At 37.9% G+C, this 20,271-nt stretch overlaps 1 protein-coding gene across 6 annotated transcripts in view; it reads left to right on the forward strand.

The window, feature by feature from the left end:
- The window catches only part of Trappc9 (trafficking protein particle complex subunit 9), a 703,342-nt gene that overhangs the window by 264,306 nt on the left and 418,765 nt on the right, over positions 1-20,271 (forward strand). For all 6 annotated transcript variants that reach the window (XM_063231022.1, XM_063231023.1, XM_063231024.1 and 3 more), the window contains one exon: positions 10,289-10,413. In XM_063231022.1, the coding sequence (XP_063087092.1) occupies positions 10,289-10,413 (125 nt within the window). The remainder of the gene's footprint in view (positions 1-10,288; positions 10,414-20,271) is intronic.

The following is a 20,271-nucleotide window of genomic DNA, read 5'->3' on the forward strand; positions in this document are numbered from 1 at the left end:
AGTGCACGGGGGAAACTTTGAAACATCGCTCAAAACCTGGAAATATAGGAAAATGAAAAAATAAAACAGCAAAATGCAATCTCAAACATCCAGTCCAACCTAAGCAAGCCTGGGAGACATGGACATAGAAGAAAATATAAGCCATACACCTGAAATTCCTGAAATTATATCAATTGAACTAAAGAAACAACTGCAGGAAGCTATAAAAGAACTCAAATCAGAAATAGTCTCCCAGGTAAAAGAAGAAATGATAAATGTAATGAAAGAAATGCTAAACATGTCTAAAGAAGACATAGTTAAAAAATTAGAGGAACAATGCAAAAAGATGGAAACCCTGAATGAAGAATATAACAAGTAGAATTTATGAAGTAGATTCAAAGAGAGATACAGGGAATCAAAAATTCCATTGAAAGTTGGCAAAACCATCTCAATTTAAGTGAAGATAGAATTTCAGACCTCAAAGACATGATTTCAACTAGTGAACAGGAAAGGAAAGATCTTTTAAAAATAACAAGGAACCAGGAAATAATCCAACAACTGCAAGATGATGCAAAGAAAAATGGCATAAGATTGATAGGTATAAACAAAAAGGAAAGTGACAACACAAATGATATCAAGAGACTATTTACAGAAGTAATAGTTGAAAATTAGCCAAACATGAGAATGGAAACTGACATACAGATTAGTGAAGCATATAGAATTCCAAATAGCCATAATGAAAATAAAACTACACCCAAATATATAGTAATCATCATGCCAGAAATCCAACATAAGAACAGAATATTAAAAGCTGCTAGAGAAGAGAGACAGATCACTTATAAAGGAAAACCTATCAGAATCACAGCAGACTTCTCAATACAAACAAGGAAGTCAAGAGTATGGAGTGAAGTATTTCAGATCCTAAAGAAAAACGAATTCCAACCCAGACTAATGTACTCTGCAAAACTGTCCTTCAAAATTGATGGAGAAATAAGATACTTCCATGACAAAGAACAGCTGAAGAACTTCATGACCACCAAACCACCCCTGCAAAGAATATTGAAAAACATTCTAGACTGACGTAGAAAAAAACCACTAAGCGAGGCAAATAGTTAAACAGAGTGGAAAGATAAAGACTCAACACCAGAAACTAACATGTCAAAAGTAAAACAATATATATCACTTACAACCATTAATGTAAATGGCCTCAATTCACAAATTGAAAGAAACAGACTGGCAGAATGGATCAAGAAACAACACCCAGCCATATACTGTAAAAGGAAACCCATTTAACCCAAAAGGAAACTGACAGACTGAAAGTCAAAAGATGGAAAATAATACTCTATGCAACAGGATCCCCCCAAAAGGCAGGGGTAGCTATTCTGTTCGTAGACAATGTGAACTTCAAACCAAGAATGATCCAGAGAGATAATGAAGGCCACAACATACTAATTAGGGGAAAACTTGCAAGAGGAAGAGATAACAATCTTAAATCTCTATGCACCAAATTTGAGAGCACCCAGCTATACAAAACAAATATTAACAGAAATGAAAAATCAAATAAGCAATAACACAATTATAACAAGAGACTTTTAACACGCCATTGAAACAAAGGGACAGATCAACCAGACAGAAAATCAGCAAAGAAATAACAGAGCTGAATCATACTTGTGAACCAATGGACTTGGTAGATGTATACAGAATATTCTACCCAACATCAGAATATACATTTTTCTCGGTAGCACATCAAACATTCTCTAAAATGACCATATACTAGCCCATGGAACATGCTTAAGTAAATGCAAAAGAATTGAAGTTATCCTATGCTTATTACCAGATCATAGCACCATGAAACTAGAAACTAATGACAAAAGAAACTGGAAAAACCCCACGAACACATGGAAATTGAATAATATACATTCCTGGGCAATCAGTGGGTCACAGAGGAAATTAAACAAGAAATTAAACAATATTTACAGGCAAACGAAAATACAAATACATCTTACCAGAACCTGTGGGTCGCAATGAAAGAAGTGCTTGGAGGAAAATTTATTGTGGTGAACTCCCACATCAGGAAAACAGAACGAACACAAACAATCAGATGCTACACCTCAAAGATCTAGAAAAAGAAGAGCAAGTCAAGCCAAAGACAAAAGAAGGGAGGAAATTATAAAGGTCAGAGCAGACATCAATGCAATAGACTAAGAAAACAATACACAGAATCAATGAATCAAAGAGTTGGTTGTTTGAAAGAATAAATAAAATTGACAGGCCTGTAGCCAACCTTATTACAAAAAGGAAAGAAAAACTCAAATTCATGCAATAAGGAATGAAAAGACTGAAACCACTAGAGACCCTGTGGAAATACACAAGATGATCATTACCTATTTTGAAAACCTCTACTCTCATAGGCTTGATAACACAAAAGAAATGGACAGATTCCTAGGAACATATGAAGTACTAAAGCTGGGCCAAGAAGTTGTAAAACTGCTGAAGAGCCCAATTTCAATTAATGAAACTGAAAGTGTAGTTAAATCCCTACCAACAAAGAAAACAAAGAAAAGCACAGGTCCAGATGGATTCACTGCAGAATTCTACAAGAAATTCAAAGAAGACTTAATGCTAACCCTCCTCAAATTCTTCAATGAAATTGAAAGGGAAAGAATCCTCCCTGACTCATTCCTGGAAGCATACATTACTCTAATACCAAAACCTGAGAAAGACTCAACTAAAAAAAGAGCACTATAGGCCAAGCTCCCTAATGAAGATAGATGTAAAAATTCTCAATAAAATTTTGGCAAATGGAATCCAGCAAATCATCAATAAGATTATACATCATGACCAAGTGGGACTCATCTCAGGGATGCAGGGATTGTTCAACATAGGCAAATCAATAAATGTAGTCGACCATATCAATAAAGCCAAAAATAAGAACCTCATGATCATCTCTATAGATGCAGAAAAAGCTTTTGATAAGGTCCAACACTTATTCATGATAAAAACCTTACAGAAAATTGGAATAGATGTTCTTTACCTCAATATGATAAAAGTCATCTATGACAAGCCAACAGTCAGCATCATATTAAATAGCCAAAAACTGAAAGCCTTTACCCTAAAATCAGGAACAAGACAAGGATGTCCATTATCACCACTCCTATTCAATATAGTGCCGGAAATACCAGCCAGAGCAATTAGACAAGAGAGAGAAATAAAAGGAGTAAGGATAGGAAAAGAAGTTATTCAATTATCATTATTTGCAGATGACATGATACTGTACATAGAAAACTTCCAAAACTCCATTGAAAGACTCTTAGGCATAATAAATAAATTCAGCAATGTAGCCGGATACAAAGTCAACACTCAAAAATCAATAGCATTTCTATACACTAACAACAAAACCACTGAGGGATAAAAAAAAAGAGAAGCCACACCCTTTATAATAGCATCCAAGGAAATGAAATACATAGGAATTAATCTAAAAAAGTAGCAAAAGATGTATTCAGGGAAATTTATAATACCTTGAAAAAGAAATCGAAGAAGACCTCAGAAAATGGAAAGACATCTCTTACTCATGGATAGCAAGAACAAACATTGTAAAAATGACCATTCTTTTTTTTTTTTAATTTTATTTAAGGAGAAAAAAAAACAGAAAAAGGGTGCAAGTTATACAGAATTTCAGAAAAAATAAACAGTAGAAATCACTAGTTAATAGATTACATATTGTCATCTTAAAAATTGTTCAAATTACAACATTAAAGCATATAAAGTGAACTTTCAAACAGTGAGACTGCAAAAAGTTCTGTTCAATGATCGAACAAAACTCAGTAATATCATTATCTATCTTATACACTTAAATATACATGCAGTTATATCATTTACAGCACTTTCTTTTCCTTTGTTTTGTACAATGACAATTACACATTTTGGGTTTTATTACTCCCACAGTTCTTATTACATTTTTTTGAAGAGAGTAAAACCAAATGTGACATAACAGAACAAAGTCAGTCAAATCAAAAGGATGGACATAATACATAATGTAAAAACAAAATACAAAGTGATCAACAATGGTTACCATACTGCCTCTTGCTATCTTTAAAAAGAATTGCCTATATCATCAGTTATAATAAAATTGAACAAAACAGTAAAGAACAAAACCAATAAAACCAAAACATTGGAGACATTACAGGACTTCATAAGAAGATAATAGTCAACCAGAATGGGCGTCATAATGAATCTTACTGTCTTCTCAGTTGTTGCCTATACTTTCGAACTTGGTACTATCAAGCAAAACAGAATCTAGGAAAATCAGTCAAAACAAGATGGTGAGAGCAATACAGGGTTTCAAATCACGTTAATAGGAAATCAAAATGGGTTACTATAATATATCCTGCTATTTTTTATTTATATTTCCCTTAATTAAAAAGATAAAGTAAATAATAAAAAAAGGAGAGGAGATAAAAGAGGGCATAACAACAAAATAACGCAGGTCAAAACATAACCATTTAAGCAAAATAGTGCTTCACCACAAGATATCCCGACATAAAAGTAGTTACCATAGTGTCTCTTTCCTTGAAATCTTTGAGTATAACTTCATATACTCTAGCATCAAACATATCAAGACAATGTAAACCATTCAAGAGAATGACAGTGTATTTAGAATCAACTAACAGAAAATGAACAATGGTTTCTGTATAATCTCCTTGTCTATAAAAGTTTTTGTTTATATTATCACATATAATAAAATCCAATAAGATACAACATGTTAAGACCATTGGAGACAGAAGAACAAAAGCTTGATGGGACTTCAAAACAAGATGATATTAAATCAGCACTAGCTATTATGATGTCTTACTTTCTCCAAAATGGCTGTACCTACCATCCAGCCTTCTCTGCCTCATTTCTGTTGAGCTCTTTTTCTGTCATTAGTTGTCAGTTTGTCTTCTTCATTTTGCTTTCTGCTCCATTCATTGTTGTCTCTCTGCCACTGTTTCTGGAATCTTGGTATTTTTCTTTTTTAGAATATCCTGCAGTATTCTCTGTAGAGTTGAACTGGTGGTTGCAAATTCCCCTAGTTCCTCTTTATCCTGGAAGCACCCTGTTTTTCCATCAATTTCTAGGGACAGTTGTGCAGGATATATCAATCTTGGCTGGAGGTTATTATCTTTCAAAGCTTGAATTATTTTGCCCCACGCTCTTTGTGATTTGATGGTTTGTGCCGAGAAGTCTGCTGTAATTCTGATGGGTGTTCCCTTGTAAGTGATCTGTTTCTTGTCTCTGACGGCTTTTACTATTCTGTTCTTGTGTTGGATTTCTGGACTTTTGATTATTATATGCCTGGGTGTAGCTCTGTTTGGGTTGTAGGTGGCTGGGGTCCTGCATGCCTCATACATCTGAGTATCTTTACCTTTTGCTAAATTAGGGAAATTCTCCTGGATTATTTTTGCAAATAGCCTTTGTAATTCATTTGTTTGTGTCCCTACTTCTTCTTTTATGTTCTTAATTCTTAAATTATAGATCCTATCATCTTCTAGCCTTTGTATTATTGCTGTTTGTTTTCCTGTTATTTTTAAGAAGTTTTTCGTTTCATGCTCCCACATTACAAATCTGTCCTCCAATTCAGATAATCTATCCTTAGTTTCTTTCAAGCTATTATGCCAGCTTTCGATAGAGTTTTTAGTTTCCTGGTAATCTCTTTGAACCTGCTTCATGTATTCTATGTTTTCTCTATTTTCTCCCTCAAACAATTCTCCCCTTCTTTTCTGTTCTTCCATTCCACCATCTGTTTTTTCTTGGGCGGTGCTTAGCATTTCTCTAACTATTCTACTTATATCTTGCTTTATTTCATTAAATACTTCACTTTTGAACTCGTCTATGAGGCTCTGGAGATATCGCTTTATGTCTGTTGGTGCAGTGTCTGATATTGCATGTTTTCTGTCCTCATGTTCCTTTGCATTTATGTTTTCCTGGATCAGTGTTCTCAGGATTGGGGACTGTGGACCATTTCTTATTGCTCCCTCTTCCCATACTTTTGTTCCTTCTATACAAGTGTATATAGGAGGCCTAGTTTCTTTGTCGGTTACAGTTTGTTTGAATCACACTAGCTAGGTGTTCCCGCCCACTGCAGTGTACTAGGGAGTCACAGACCTGGGCAGCCTCTGCTGGGTCCACCCCTCCAGGTCAACCTACTGAAGGCTTCACTGCTAGGGTACACCTCCAGGCACTGGTTTGGGCTAGCCTACTGGGTCTTACTCAGCGGCGTCATCCAGGCCAGGCACTCCCCACCAATCCCGCTTGAGAGGGGAATATGCGACTAAAGTCACTGCAGCGTCCTTTTCTGGCTAATCTGCCTGGTCCCAGAATGTCCTCTTTTGGAGCCTCCTGATCTATGGGAGGGTCCCCATTCGTCTTACTTACCGCAGGTTGATGCAGGGCTCCCCGCCAGTCCCACTCTTAACTCCGTTCACCGATCCCCACTCTCAGAGCTTTCACATCTCTCTCCTTGCTGTGCAGATTTGGACACAGCAGCGGAAGCAGGAAATTCAAATCCTGATTTCCAGATGCACAGGTTCCAGCTTCAGTGCTGAGATTTTATCTGTTCTGGTTATAGCACTGAGATTGCATTTCCAGTTGGTTTCTCTCAGCTTAGTTTGTTCCTGGGTTGGCAGGGTATATCTCCCCTTGCTTCGGACTCCTCACACTGCAGCATTCCTGGATTCTAAGCTGGCTATTTCAGAGAGCCTCCGTAGCTGCTGTTATCTATCCTCCATGTTCTCCCTGAAAATGACCATTCTTTCAAAATTATTATACAGATTTAATGCAATCCCAATCAAAATGCCACTAGCATACCTCACAAATCTAGAGAAATCACTCCTAAAATTCATCTGGAACCAGAAGAGACCTAGAACAGCAAAGGCCATTCTAAGCAACAAAGGCAAGCCAGGAGGCATCACAATCCCTGACTTGGAGTTATTCTACAAAGCTACTGTAATAAAATCAGCATAGTACTGGAATAAAAACAGACCTGAAGATCAATGGAATAAATTAGAAGGTAAAACTACAAGTACATTCAGTCACCTCATCTTTGATAAAGGGGCCAAACTTGTCCATTGGAAGAAAAATAGTCTCTTCAATATATGGTGTTGGAAAAATTGGCTGTCCATATGCTGAAAACTAATACTAGACCCATGCCTATCACCATGTACTAATGTCTAAATGGATCAAAGATCTAATTATTAAAACAAATACTAAATCTGTTGGAAGACAAAGTAGGTATGAATCTCGAAGACACAGGGGTAGGTAGAGAATTAACAAGAATCAAGCTGCACATGAAATACTTCATACTTCACTGAGATCATGTCCTATTAAAGAGAATTTGCACGTTGAAAGCTATTTCCTGCATAGTGAAAAGAAAATCTTAGTGAACAGTCCCACACACAACGGACTGTTGTCCAGAACATATAAAGTGTTAAAAAAAAACATCAAATCCCCAGAATTCAAAGAAACTTTCCAAAAATGGGCATCTGACATGAATACACAATTCTCAAATGAAGAAATACAAATGGCAAATAAATATATGAAAAAATGTTCAGCACCATTGGTCATTAGAGAAATGCAAATTAAAACCATACTGAGATTCCATCTTACTCCAGAAAGAATAGCCAAGATCAGGACAACTACCAACAACAAATGCTGGAGAGGCTTGTGGGGGGGGGAGAGGAAGTCTTCTGTACTGTTGGTTGGAGTGTAGACTGGTGCAATCATTGTGGAGGTCAGTCTGGAGATTCCACAAATGCTGGGTTTGGAGATCCCATTTGACCCAGCTATTCCACTTCTGGGCATGTTCCCCGAAGAACTAGAAACATCATACCATAGTGATATATGTGCACCCATGTTTAAAGCAGCACAATTTGTAATGGCCAGATCTTGGAAACAATCTAAATACCCATCAACTGAGGAATGGATAAAAACGATGTAGTATTTTTATACAATGGAGTACTACTCTGGTATAAAAAATGATCACATTGAGATATTTATAAGTATATGGCTGCAACTCAAGACCGTACTCATCAGTGAAAGAAATCAAACTCACATGTGTAAATACCATATAGTCTCCCTAGTATAAGAAATGGTAAGTGTACATAAGATACAAAAAACTCAATAAACACAAGTTAAAGAACAAGAATCTGCTTAAAGTTTTAGGGAAAAATAATATTTCAGGGAAAATGAGGAAAAAGAAAAAGGAAGGGAAAAGAAAAATATAAAATTATATAAACACACAATATAGCTAAGGTGATTGTGCTACAAATTCTGTATGTTCTTGGAACAAAATATTTAACATGCATAGGATTGGAACAATTGTACATATTATTGTATGGTTATCTGACGAACTCTTGTAGATCTTTATATAAAATAACCCTAGTTATGCTCATATCACCTTGTTTTGAGGGCCTATATTGTCAGTGTTCTGGGCTCTTTTCTATTGTTGTTTATGTCTTTTTCGTTTTGTGTTTTTCTAGGAATTTGTTTTGTTTTGTTTTTCCCTCTAATATAGGAAAATTAGATATATATGTAGAGATTCACACAGGCGTAGAACTTCTAAACAGTTTATGAGAATCAGTTATATAATGCAGGATGAAATGAATGGTTGCTTTGAAGGAACAAAGACACTAAGGTACCCAGTGTGGATTCTGTAGCTTCATGATGTAAAATCAAGCAATAATGTTATTCTTTGTTCAGAGCGATTTTAGTCTGTTTTGTATTGTTTAATTTCAACATTTGTAAAGGTATGGACAGCTTTTTTGCAGAGAATGAGAGACTTTATGGCAGCAATTGTTGACTTCTCTATTGTCTGGTCTTGAAGACCTAAAATGCCTTCATCATCCTGTTCTGATCAGTTTTATACTATTTTTTTGTATGAATTCTTTGTATATGAAGATATGGACAACTATTTGGAAGAACATAAGAGACAATGTGATATACAGTGAAAATCTCTGGTTGTCTTGCTTTGAAATCTGTGTCTCTTACATTGTTTTCTTTTGATGTTTTGTTCTGTTTAATTTTGCACTCTTTAAAATAAAATTTAAAAAACTAAATAACAATATTTATGTATTCTAGATTTTGTCCTTTGTCTGGTAAATAGCTTGCAAATATTTTCCTTATTGTGTAGGTTGTCTCTTCACTCTGTTGTTTCAAGAAGCTTTTTAATATGATAGAATCTCACTTATTGATTCTTGGTACTATTTGTTGTGCAGTTGAGGTTCTGTTTATAACGTCCTGTCTACACCTATGTCATCAAAATTTTATTTTTCAACAGATAGTTCTAACATTTAGAACTGTTGTGCTTTGATTTCTATTTTATTTTAGTACAAGGTGAGATACTTGGGTCTAGATTTAGTCTTCTGCATGTGGATAGCATATTTTCACCAGAAAACTAGAACCCCTCAAAAAAAGGACCTAGTCAAAAATAGGCAACTAAAATGAATAGACACATCGTTGCAGAAGATGTGCAAATGTCCAATAAACACATGAAAAAATGTTCAATAACACTGACCATTAGAAAAGTGCAAATTAAAATAACACTGAAATTCCATTTCCAGCCAGAATGGCTACTATCAAAAAATCAAATAACAAACGCTGTTGAGGAACCCTTTTACATTGGTAGTGGTAATGTAAACTAGTATTAGTACTATTGTAATCTATATGGAGATTCTTTGAAAAAATAAAGCTAGAAATTCCATTTGACTCCCTCTTGGTATCTTCTCGGAAGAGAAAGTATCATGTTACAGTGATAGATGTGTCCTCATGTTTACAGCAGCAGAATTCATAATAGCTAAATTTTGAAAGTGGTCTATATATCTATCAACAAATGAATGAATAAAAAAAACCGTGGTATTTATACCCAGTGGAGTACTAATCTGCCATAAAGAAGGATAACCTTGATTCGTTTGTAGGAAAATGGATGCACCTTGAAACTACAGTGTTCAGTGAAATAAGTCAAGTATACAAGCTTAAATATTGCATGATGTCTCATATGTGAGAAACCCAAAGTATAAATAAAGAGTAAAATAAAAGGTGATAGGAAGTAGGGAGATAGATTTTGTTCAAATGGAAAGAGAATCAGGAGATGGTGGGGGAGGAGGAAGTGGGGACAGAGGATGAAAAACAGAATTGCAGTGTGTTATGTACATATACCAACTCCCCACAAGGAATGTAACTATTATGTGCTACAAACATGTACTAATAAAAGAATAAAAGCTGAAAAAAAAATCCAGCTTGTGCTTTAGCTGTGACTTTGGTTCTTTTTTCCTAGATGGCATCAGTGTGAGCGGCTTCCCCCTATCCAGTCCTTTCAGACAGGTGGTTCGTCCCCGTGTGGAAAACAGACCAGCCACTGCCCCTGAGGGCAGCAAGGTGGGGGACCTCAGCCATCTGAAGGTGAGTACGTCCTGTAGAGGGCCAGGCTTCTCCCAGTTTCTGAGGGCCTTTTCCAAGGCCATGTTTTTCCAAGGAAAGAAAGTCTGCTGTTGGTTGTGTCTTTGTGTCTTCTGTCATGGGGAATGTGCTAGAAAGCAATTGTGAAGAGGCAGAGCACTTGCTCTAGTGGTAAGGTGCTGCAAATTTATATTTGCATGGAGTTAGGGGATAAATTAAAGAGGACAATGATTACAGTTCATGACTTCCTGTGTTCTTATTTATGTGAAAAAAATACATGTATTGCAAAATTATTCAGTTTGGATATTCATCCCATTATTTGGTTCCTCATCCCTTGCCTGGCCCTTCTAGGTATTTGGTTTTCAGCACACAGTAATGAGTGCTGTCCATCGGCCCAAAGTGGAGGTGCACAGGGCTTGCGACCAGCAGTTGCTAAGGCTGCTGGCTGATGAAGGTATGACTGGGAGCTGAGTCCTGAGTCCACTGGGGTAGAGTACAGTGAGGGCCCTAGTGGCTCAGACTGTGACTGGGTTGCAGGCATGGCCACTGTTCATATGAGTACATGCTCAGTCTGTGGGGTGCTGTTCACCGTCTTCACACTTAATGTCACGGGGCCATTGCCCTCTGTGGTGTGGATAGGTGTGGGGTGGGAGACTCTGCAGTAAAGTCTGGGCTGACTGTGACTCATGGAGGCCAAATCTGTGAATGGAACCCAGAGCTAATTTTGAGGGTGCTCTGCTTCTTGCAGGGCCTATGGTGAGCAGAAGTTGCTGGTGTAGCTGGGTTTTCTTGTTTGCTCTGTGTTCTTGGTATAGCCAAGGTTTCTGAGTATGGGGAGAAGATTCCCAGCTGAGGGAGTGAAGCAGGGTGCCACATAAAGTAGGGTGCTGTTGGGGGTGGCTGTGAGGGGAGGTAGGAAGCTGGAGTTTGACTTCCCTGGAGCCCTCCTGTTTCTCAAATCCCAGGCTTTTCTACAGCCCCACCCTCATCCTCATCCAGTGGTTCTTTTCTTCCTCCCTTGTGTTCATGTCCCTCAACATACTGACTTTACCACTGCAGCTCAGCTCTGTCCTTTCCTTGAGGACATCCTGGCCCCATTTCAGAGCTGTCTTAACAGAAGCACTACAGCAGCAGGCGATGGCACCCTAGAGTCATGGATGGTCACTAAGGGCAGCTCATTTCACACTGGGTCTTGTGTTGCCACTTACTCCCTTTATTCTTAGCTGTTGTCTCGCTTTGGGACAGTGCAACAGTGATCAGTAGTTGGCTCGGCAGTTAGACCATGAGCGGTGGTAAAGGTAGATCAAGAGAAAAGTGATGACCTCAGGAAAGCAGAAGACACTGCTGTCTCAGGAACTGCTTATTTTCACTGTGTATGGGTCAGATTTTCCTTTTCCTGTTCAATCTCGTAATCTTTTGTGGAATGGTAGATCTTTTATATATTGCATTGTGGCAAGTTAGGTTGTGAATCCCAGTGCCTCCTCCAGGCATAGCTGTTGCTATTCTGTTTGTCTGTTTCAGTGCTGGCAGACCTTTTAGAGCTTCCAGTGATACAAATAGTCTAGCAACATGCATGCCTTGGGTTTGCCACCAGTCTCTATTTGTTTGATGGCTTCCCTTGACTCATTTTGTGGAGTATGTTTCCCCCCCCACAGTGTATGGAACTTTTGCTTGTTTTTTTTGTTTTCTAATTTTATTGTTAACCTAGATCCCTGGGGCTCAGCCCAGGTTCAGCAGAGTGATGGTCAGCCAGGTTCTGATGGGAGAAGCCATGTGTGACTTGGTATAGTTTTCAAAGTTCAGGGCGGTTACAAATCTATCTGGCTTTTCCTGCTTGGATTTACAAGGTCCTGGGTTGGGCCCATACCTGTGTTCGAGAGGCCTCCCTGGTTTGTGCTCAATGTGTGGCCTTGTGCTCACGCATAGTCTTCTAGGCCCTAGGGTTAAGTGGGGTCTCACCAATGCCATAATACTCTCTTTCATGTCTCAGGTCTCTCTATTAAATTTCAAGCTGCTCTGCCACATTTTTCATTTTTCCTAACCAGTTTGTGGCTTCAGATCAGCCACAATGGTGAGTTTCCCTGATGTTTGCTCTGAGAGCCACAACCATTTTGACAACACCTGGACATGGATTTTCCACTCTCTGTTTCACATTAAGTCACCCTTTTCTACTGTTACAGCACTGGAGCTGCCATCAGGCCTCACTGACCCAGGGATAACTCGGTCTTTAGGGAATTCGGACAGGAGAAGCAGTGGGAACAGCCCCTGGATAAAGTCTCCCTTGTTCTTCTCAAGACTGAGTAAAATTCCATGATTAAATATTTCCCAGGTGGTTGTATGCCTTTGACAGTTTGAAGACTCCTTAAGTGGTTGTGGTGGCTTTGCCCAGTTTCATTTTTGCTTTGTTGGGCAGAGGGTTAGCCAGCTTCCCACTAAGCCAATCTAGAAGCCCCACCTTCACACCCATTTACTTTTTAATTGTTTTTCAAAGTTGAGGATATAAAAAGAAAGATGGTTGTTTGGAAGGATGTTCTTTGAGACTGTTACTAACGTGTCTATTTTCTAAGTGTTAGTAGTATAATAGGAAGTTTGTTTAATGTATTAAACTTCCTCACCTTTGCTTTTTTTCTGGCATGAGAGTTGTGGTTTTATGTGCAGATTATCCACATTCTTGTATTTGAGCACTTGAACTGATAGACTTGCTGGATTGCTTTGAATACAATAGCTTGCTTAATGGTATGATTCCTTCTATGGCTTATTTATTTTGCAAGGGTAAGCATTAGCTGGTAGAGGAACCCTCATGAAGTTTAGGGAGCTGGGTAGGTGTGTGCATTTGTTTGCAGAACTGTTGCAGTGCAGCTGTAGGGCATTACACTCATTTGTATTATGCTGTGAATTCAGAGCCTGGAGATCTTGCATGGCCAAGGAACCTGCCTACTGTTTACTCCTTTATCTCTTTGTGTCCTTCTCCCTGGAGGGTCCTGTGCTCACCCTCCATTGCCCAGAGAGTTTACTCTTCTGTCACATGTCTTTTCCTTCACCCTTTCTTGTGCCATTCTAGTCTTTCTCCTGGAAGCTTCTCCTCAAGGTCAGCTGCAGTATCTTTATGTTGCTATCATTCCTGAATTTGTGTTGCTTGGAAGACTTGGCAGCTTTCCCCGCTACCTTTGTGCTCTGTGCCCTCTGAGGTCGAGCACTGTTATAGGATGCATTTGTCCGGATGAGATTGTTTTTATGGGGCTGCTGAGTCTTCACCTTGGCTGGTTGCAGGCTCCTTTCTGATACCTGCAACCCATCTCTTTCTAAGTTAAAGCACAGAATTGTGTTTTGGTCATGGTGATTGGCTCGGGGAGGACACTTGGATTGGTCTTGTGGACCTACTTTTTAGGTACCTTCTAATGAAAGGCTGCCATATAAGCCAGCAACAGAAATGTGGTCAGTGACTCAGCATTGTTTATTAACCCTTTGAGCACTGCAACAATGTTGAGCACTGTGCCAGATGACAGGGACTTAGAGGCAGATCACACAGCTCTGGACTTAAGGAATTCATGGGCTGGAGGTCCAGATAGAAGAAAATAAAGGAAAAAGTAATTAAATAATCACATTACAGATCATGCACATTGCTAGGGATGTCCAGAGGAAGTCAAGGAACGTCTGTCAGAGAAGTGGCATTGACATGGAAAGTTGAAAGGAGAATGGATTAAGAGTATGCCAATAAGCAGGGTGAAATTGGGAGTGCTACATGCAAAGGTACTGAGGTCTGCAAATGCACAGCCTGTTGTCACAGTTCTGGTGTCCAGGGGCTCAGAAACTTGGTGTAGAGTCAGAGGGAGAACTCAGATGTACTCAGATTCATCGTTTTTTTAAACTTCATTTCTATCCAATTATACTTCTTTTGGGGTCATCCATCACATTTCAGGCATTTCAGAATATTTTTCCTACTGTAGGATAAACTTATAGTTTAGAACAAAATCTCAAGATCCAATTGCTTATGGTATAGACAAACTTGTTTTTTTCTGCTTGAATGATCATAATTATACAGAGATGTGGATGAGTGTTTTAAAATGTAATTATTATTTTTTGTCTTTTTTTCCTTTTTATTGGTACTGGGGATCGAACTCATGACTGCCTGCTTGCAAGGCAGGCGCTTATGCCGCTGAACTAAATCCCCAGCCCTAAAATGTAATTATTTAAATACGGTTACCATGAGTGCAGACTGTGGATCAGGCACTTGTATATAAATCACCCTACAGCTTTTTGAGTAGGTGGTTTTATCTCCAGTAAGAAAACAGGCTCTGTGAGCTCACATCACACCAAGTCACCCACTTTGGTCTCTGTCACTTGTTTGTTGATGCCTTCCTTCACTACCTCCATCTTGAGTATTACTTGCTCCCAGGGCTCTCTGTGCTCTGGCCTTGGGACCTATCCAGTTGGAAGCTTTCTGGATTTTTCCTTTTGCCACACTGAGATTACCATAGCTTTTCTGAGGGCCTCACTGCCTCTTGCCTGGTTTCTCATCAAGAAGCAGGACTCGTGATGTGACAATGTGCTGTAGAAGCGGGGCACAGTGCTTGATGCTGTGTACCCTAACTTCACTAGATCCTTGCACATACCCGGTATGCTGAGTGGGAAAGTGAAGTTTTGAGGGAGACTTGCCCAAGCTCCTCTAGTCTGTAGATGGTGGACAAGGGGTGTGGCCTTGTAGGGAGTAGGCCTGCAGACCGGGTAGTGTCCAGGTAGCAGGGTCCCATTGAGGCAGGTGGGAAGCAATTGGGAAGTGTTTACGGCAAGAGAGGGTAGGTTAGCTCGTGTGAATGCTGTTAGTGGTAGTAAACATGGCAGACTTTCAAACCTGTGAAGTTTTGCATCTCCAAGGTATGATGTGTGGCTGGGTAAGTGAAGTGGCTTACAGTTGCCTATAGGGACATCTGGTGTGTGTGTGTGTGTGTGTGTGTGTGTGTGTGTGTGTGTGTGTGTAAGGGGTTAGCTACAGTTCACTGCTCCCTGGAGCAGGAATGATGTGATTTAATTGGGATTGTGCTAAACCAGTAAAAGCATCATAGAGGAATCCTATCCTCATGGAAATAAATAACTTGGTGAAGGCAGCTTATTGGAGCATGTTCTAGAACATGTTTCTTCAGAATTTCCAGAAGAACATCCCACTTCCAACAGTGGAGAAGGCTTCCTTTTTCCTCATAGCCCTTTAAGCATTTGTTATTGGTTGATTTCTTGATGATTACAATTCTTTCTGGGGTGAGATGGAATCTTGGTGGTATTTTAATTTGCGTTTCATGAATGACCAATGATGTTGAACATTTTTCATATATTTATTTGCTATTTCTACTTTATCTGACAACTGTGATTCATTCTAGATGCCCATTTTTGGATTGGGTATTTAAATTTGGTTGGGGAGGTTGATTTATTTGAGTTCTTTATATAATCTAGATTTTAGTGCTTTGCCTGAGGAACAGGGAGCAAAATTTTTTTCCCACAATGTGGGTTGTCTCTTCACTCTGTTGGTGGTTTCTCTTGCTGTGCAAAAGCTTTTTAATGAGATGAGATCCAGTTGTTGATTCTTTATGATAGTTCCTCTGCAATTAGGGTTTTGTTTATAAAGTCTTTGCCTATACAGTGTCTTCAAGAATTCTACCTATTCCATTTTTTAACAGACTTAATGTTTCTGCTATAATATTTAGATCTTTGATCCATTTCATGGTGCATGGTGAAAGATATGGCTCTAATCTTAATCTTTAACATGTGAGAAGCCAGTTTTTCAGCAACATTTATTAAAGAGGCTATCTTTCTTCAGTGAATGTTTTTGAAACCTTTGTCAAAGATAAGGTAGTTAGGTATGTCTGACCATTTATTTATGTATTTGGTCCCGGGAATTGAACTCAGGACCTTGTGCTTACCAGGCAGGCATTTGTGTGGCTGAGCTATAGCCTATCAGTATCTGTCACAGCTCTCTCATTTCCTGGAGGGAAGGAAGATGAGAGAATGAAGAAAATAAAGAGAGACAGAGGGCTGGGGTCAGCTGGAACCCTTCTTCAGACAAGAGGAAGCGGCTGCTCAACCACCAGTGTGCCTGTTTGCTTAACTAGCTCACTTCTTATTACCCATGTTCTCCTGAATGGAACACCTGTTCACCTCCAGCACTCCATACCCTGAGGGTGTTTCTTAGGTGCTCTGAGCCCTTGGGGCACTCCTGTTCAGGCACTTGTGCTTTTAGCTTCCCATGTGTGAACAATCACTAGTTCAGTGGCTCCCAATAATGATCCAGCCCAAGTATGTCTGGAATTGTTTCTGTATCTTTTATTCTATTTCACTGATTCCCCCTTCTCTCTCTCTCTCTCTCTCTCTCTCTCTCTCTCTCTCTCTCTTCTCTCTCTCTCTACCTGTAACCATGTAACCATGTTATTTTTATCACAGTATCTTGGTAGTATAATTTCAACTCAGGAATTGTGATGCTCCCTGCTTTGGCTTTGTTGCCCAGAAATGCCTTCACTATTGTAGGTCTCTTCTGGTTCCAAATGGATTTGAGGGTTGTTTAGTACAACTGTGAGATATGCTGTTGGAATTTTGATTAGAATGATATTAAATCTGTATAACAATTTTGGAAGTGGGATCATTTTCACCATATTGGTTGTTCCTACTCAAGAGTAAGGGATATTTTTCCATTATAGAAAACACTGTAGTTTTTCAATAGAGGTCTTTTATTTCCTTAATTAGATAGATTCCTAGGTATTTCATTTTATTCCATGCTATTGTGAAAAGTGTTGTTTCCCTGTTTTCTCTCTCAGTGAGTTTGTTATTCATGTACAAGAAGACTATTAATTTTGAGTGTTGATTTTGTATTTGTCTATGCTACTGAATTTGGACATTAAATCTAGAAGTCTTTTGATGGGGTTTCTGGGGTCTTCTATGTAGAGTATTATGCCATCCATGAATAATAATTAAATTTCTTTCTTTCCTACCCTTATTTGTTTTGTTTCTTTCTCTTGTCTAATTGCTCTGGCTAAAGTTTCCAGACCTATATTGAATAAGAGTGGCAACAGTGGGCATTCTTATCTTGTTCCTGATTTTAGAGTGAAAGCTTTCAGCTTTTGTCCATTTAGTGTGAAGTTGGCTGTTGGTTTGTCATAGATAGCTTCTTACCAAATTGAGGTAAAGACCATGTATTCCAGTTTTCTGTAGGGTTTTGTGTGTGTGTGTGTGTGTGTGTGTGTGTGTGTGTGTTTATCCTGAATGGGTGTTGGACTTTGGTAAAAGCTTTTTTCTGCATCTGTTGAGGTGATCATAAGGTTTTTGCATTTGACTCTGTTAATATGGTGTATTACATTTATTGATTTGTGTATGTTAAACCATCCTTGTATCCTTTGGATGAATCCTACTTGGTTATGGCATATAGACTTCTTGATGATTTGCTGCATTGTGTTTGCCAGTATCTTATTGAGGAGTTTTACATCTATGGTCATGAGGGAGATTGATCTATAGGTCTTTTTTTTGTTTGAGTTCTACTCTGGTTTTAGTATCAGGGTAATGCTTGACTCCAGGAATGATCTTGGGAGTACTGTTTCCTTTTAAATTTCATTAAAGAATTTGAGAAGTAGTGGTATTAGGTTTTCTCTAAATTTTTTGTAGAATTCAGCAGTGAATCTCTCAGGGCCTGGGCTTCTCTTTGTTAATAGGTTTTTAATTACATCTTCATTTTCATTGATTGATATTGGTTTATTTAGAATTTTTATATCTTCTTGATTCAGCTTTGGTAACATATGTGTCTAGGAATCTATTTCTTCTGCATTTTATATCTTATTAGAATATAAATTCTCAAAGTATGGATAGATGATCTGGATTTCTGCAGGATCCTTTTTGATTTCACCCTTTTCATTCCTAGATGCATAGATTTGAGTCTTTTATTTCCAGTTTTTGATAAGGTTGACTGAGGTTTTGTCTATTTTATTTAATCTTTCAATGAACCAACTCTTAAATTTATTCCTTGTATTGTTTCCTTAGTCTCTATTGCATTAATTTTTGCTTTAATCTTTTTAATTTTCTCCCTCATGTAAGTTTTGGATTTGACTTGCTCTTCCTTTTCTAGAAACTTGAGGTTCAGCATTAAAAGTTGTTTATTTGAGCTCACTCTGTTTTTCCTTATGTAGATATTTACTGCTGTAAATTTCCCTTGTAGGACTGCTTTCAATGTGTGTCATAAGTTCTGGTATGTTGTATTGGCATTATGTTTAATTGTAGAAACTTCTTTAATTTCATCTCTGACCCATTGGTTATTCCAGAGGGTGTTCTTTAGTTTCTGCATGTTTATGAATTTTTTGTGGTTTATTTTGCCATTGATTTCCAATTTACTCACACCATGGTCTGATGATACACATGGGATAATTTCAATCTCTTTGTGTTTACTTAAGCATGTTCTGTGATCTGCCATGTAGTATATCAGGAGAATATTCATTGTGATGTTGTGGGGTACAGATATCTACTAAATTTATTTGTTCAAAAGTTTAGTTTGTTTCTAATACTTCATTGTTCACTATTTATCTAATTGATCTATTTGTGACAATGGGGTATTATAGTTTTATTAGGGCTTATTACAGTTTTATTAGGGCTTATTTAATTTTTCATGCATTGATATTTGTTTTATGTAGTTGGGTGCACTGGTATTTGTTGTATATATATTTATGATTGTTAACTCTTCCTGTCAGATCATTCTCTTTACAAGGGTGCTGTGATCTTCTTTCTCTCTCTCTTAATCAGTCTTGCCTTAAAATCCACCTTGTCTACAAATAGAATAGCTACTCCTGCTTTTTGGGGGGGTTCCTGTCACATGGAGTATTGTTTTCCATCTTTTGACTTTAAGTCCATGAATTTTTTAAAACTAAATGTGAACTAAATGTGTGTCTTGTACATAGTATATTGTTGGATTTTGCATTTTGATCCATTCTGCCTGTTTCTTTTGATTAGAGATTGAGACCATCAAAATTGATTGTTGTAACTGATATGTCATATTGGTTTATTGTTGTTGTCTCCCTTTTTTTCTCCCCTCCATTTAATTGTTTGCCTTGTGTGGTGAATTCATTCTGTTGGGATTCATGGAGTTTTAATCTTTGTGATTTCTGTCTAGAATGTCCTTCAGAATATTTTGGAGTACTGGTTTGGTATTTATGAATTTCCTGAAGTATTCTTTGTTATGGAAGTATCTTATTTCTCCATCAATTTTGAAAGGTAATTTTGTGGGGTACATCAATCTGGGTTAGATAATTTTTCTTTTAGGGCTTGAAATATTTCACTCTAAGCTCTCCTTGTCTTAAGGGTTTGTGTTGAGAAGGCTTTCCTTTATAGATGATTTGTTTCTTTTCTCTAACAGCTTTCAATATTCTGTTTCTGTGTTAGATTTATGGAATCTTGATTATTATATGCCTTCATGAAGATTTTTTTGATCATGGCTGTTGTCTCACTTATCTCTATGTCAGATTGTTTTTCCCTGCTCGGGAAGTTTTCTGCCATGATGTCTGTCAACATTTTTTTTGTATCATTTATGCTATCTCCTGCTTTTTCATTGACTCCTGTCAATCTAATGTTATTCTTTGCATTATCTAGAAATTGCTGGATTGATTTCTTGTGGTCCTTTTGTATTTTTAAGAAATCTTTCTTTTCTTGATTGCTATCTACAACCTATTATATCTGAGATTCTGTCCTCACATTGGTTTATTCTGCTGTGGATATTTTCAATGGAATTTTTTATCTCCTTGATGTCTGCTTGAATCTATTTTATTGGTTTCATTTCTTTCCTCTGTTGTACATTCATGGTTTCCATTATTTTCCTAAGCTGTTTCTGCAGTGAGGAATGCT

This window comes from Cavia porcellus, unplaced genomic scaffold (genome assembly GCF_034190915.1).
Source record: "Cavia porcellus strain 051 isolate PalLab524CR breed Dunkin Hartley unplaced genomic scaffold, mCavPor4.1 scaffold_19, whole genome shotgun sequence".
Classification (NCBI taxonomy): domain Eukaryota; kingdom Metazoa; phylum Chordata; class Mammalia; order Rodentia; family Caviidae; genus Cavia; species Cavia porcellus.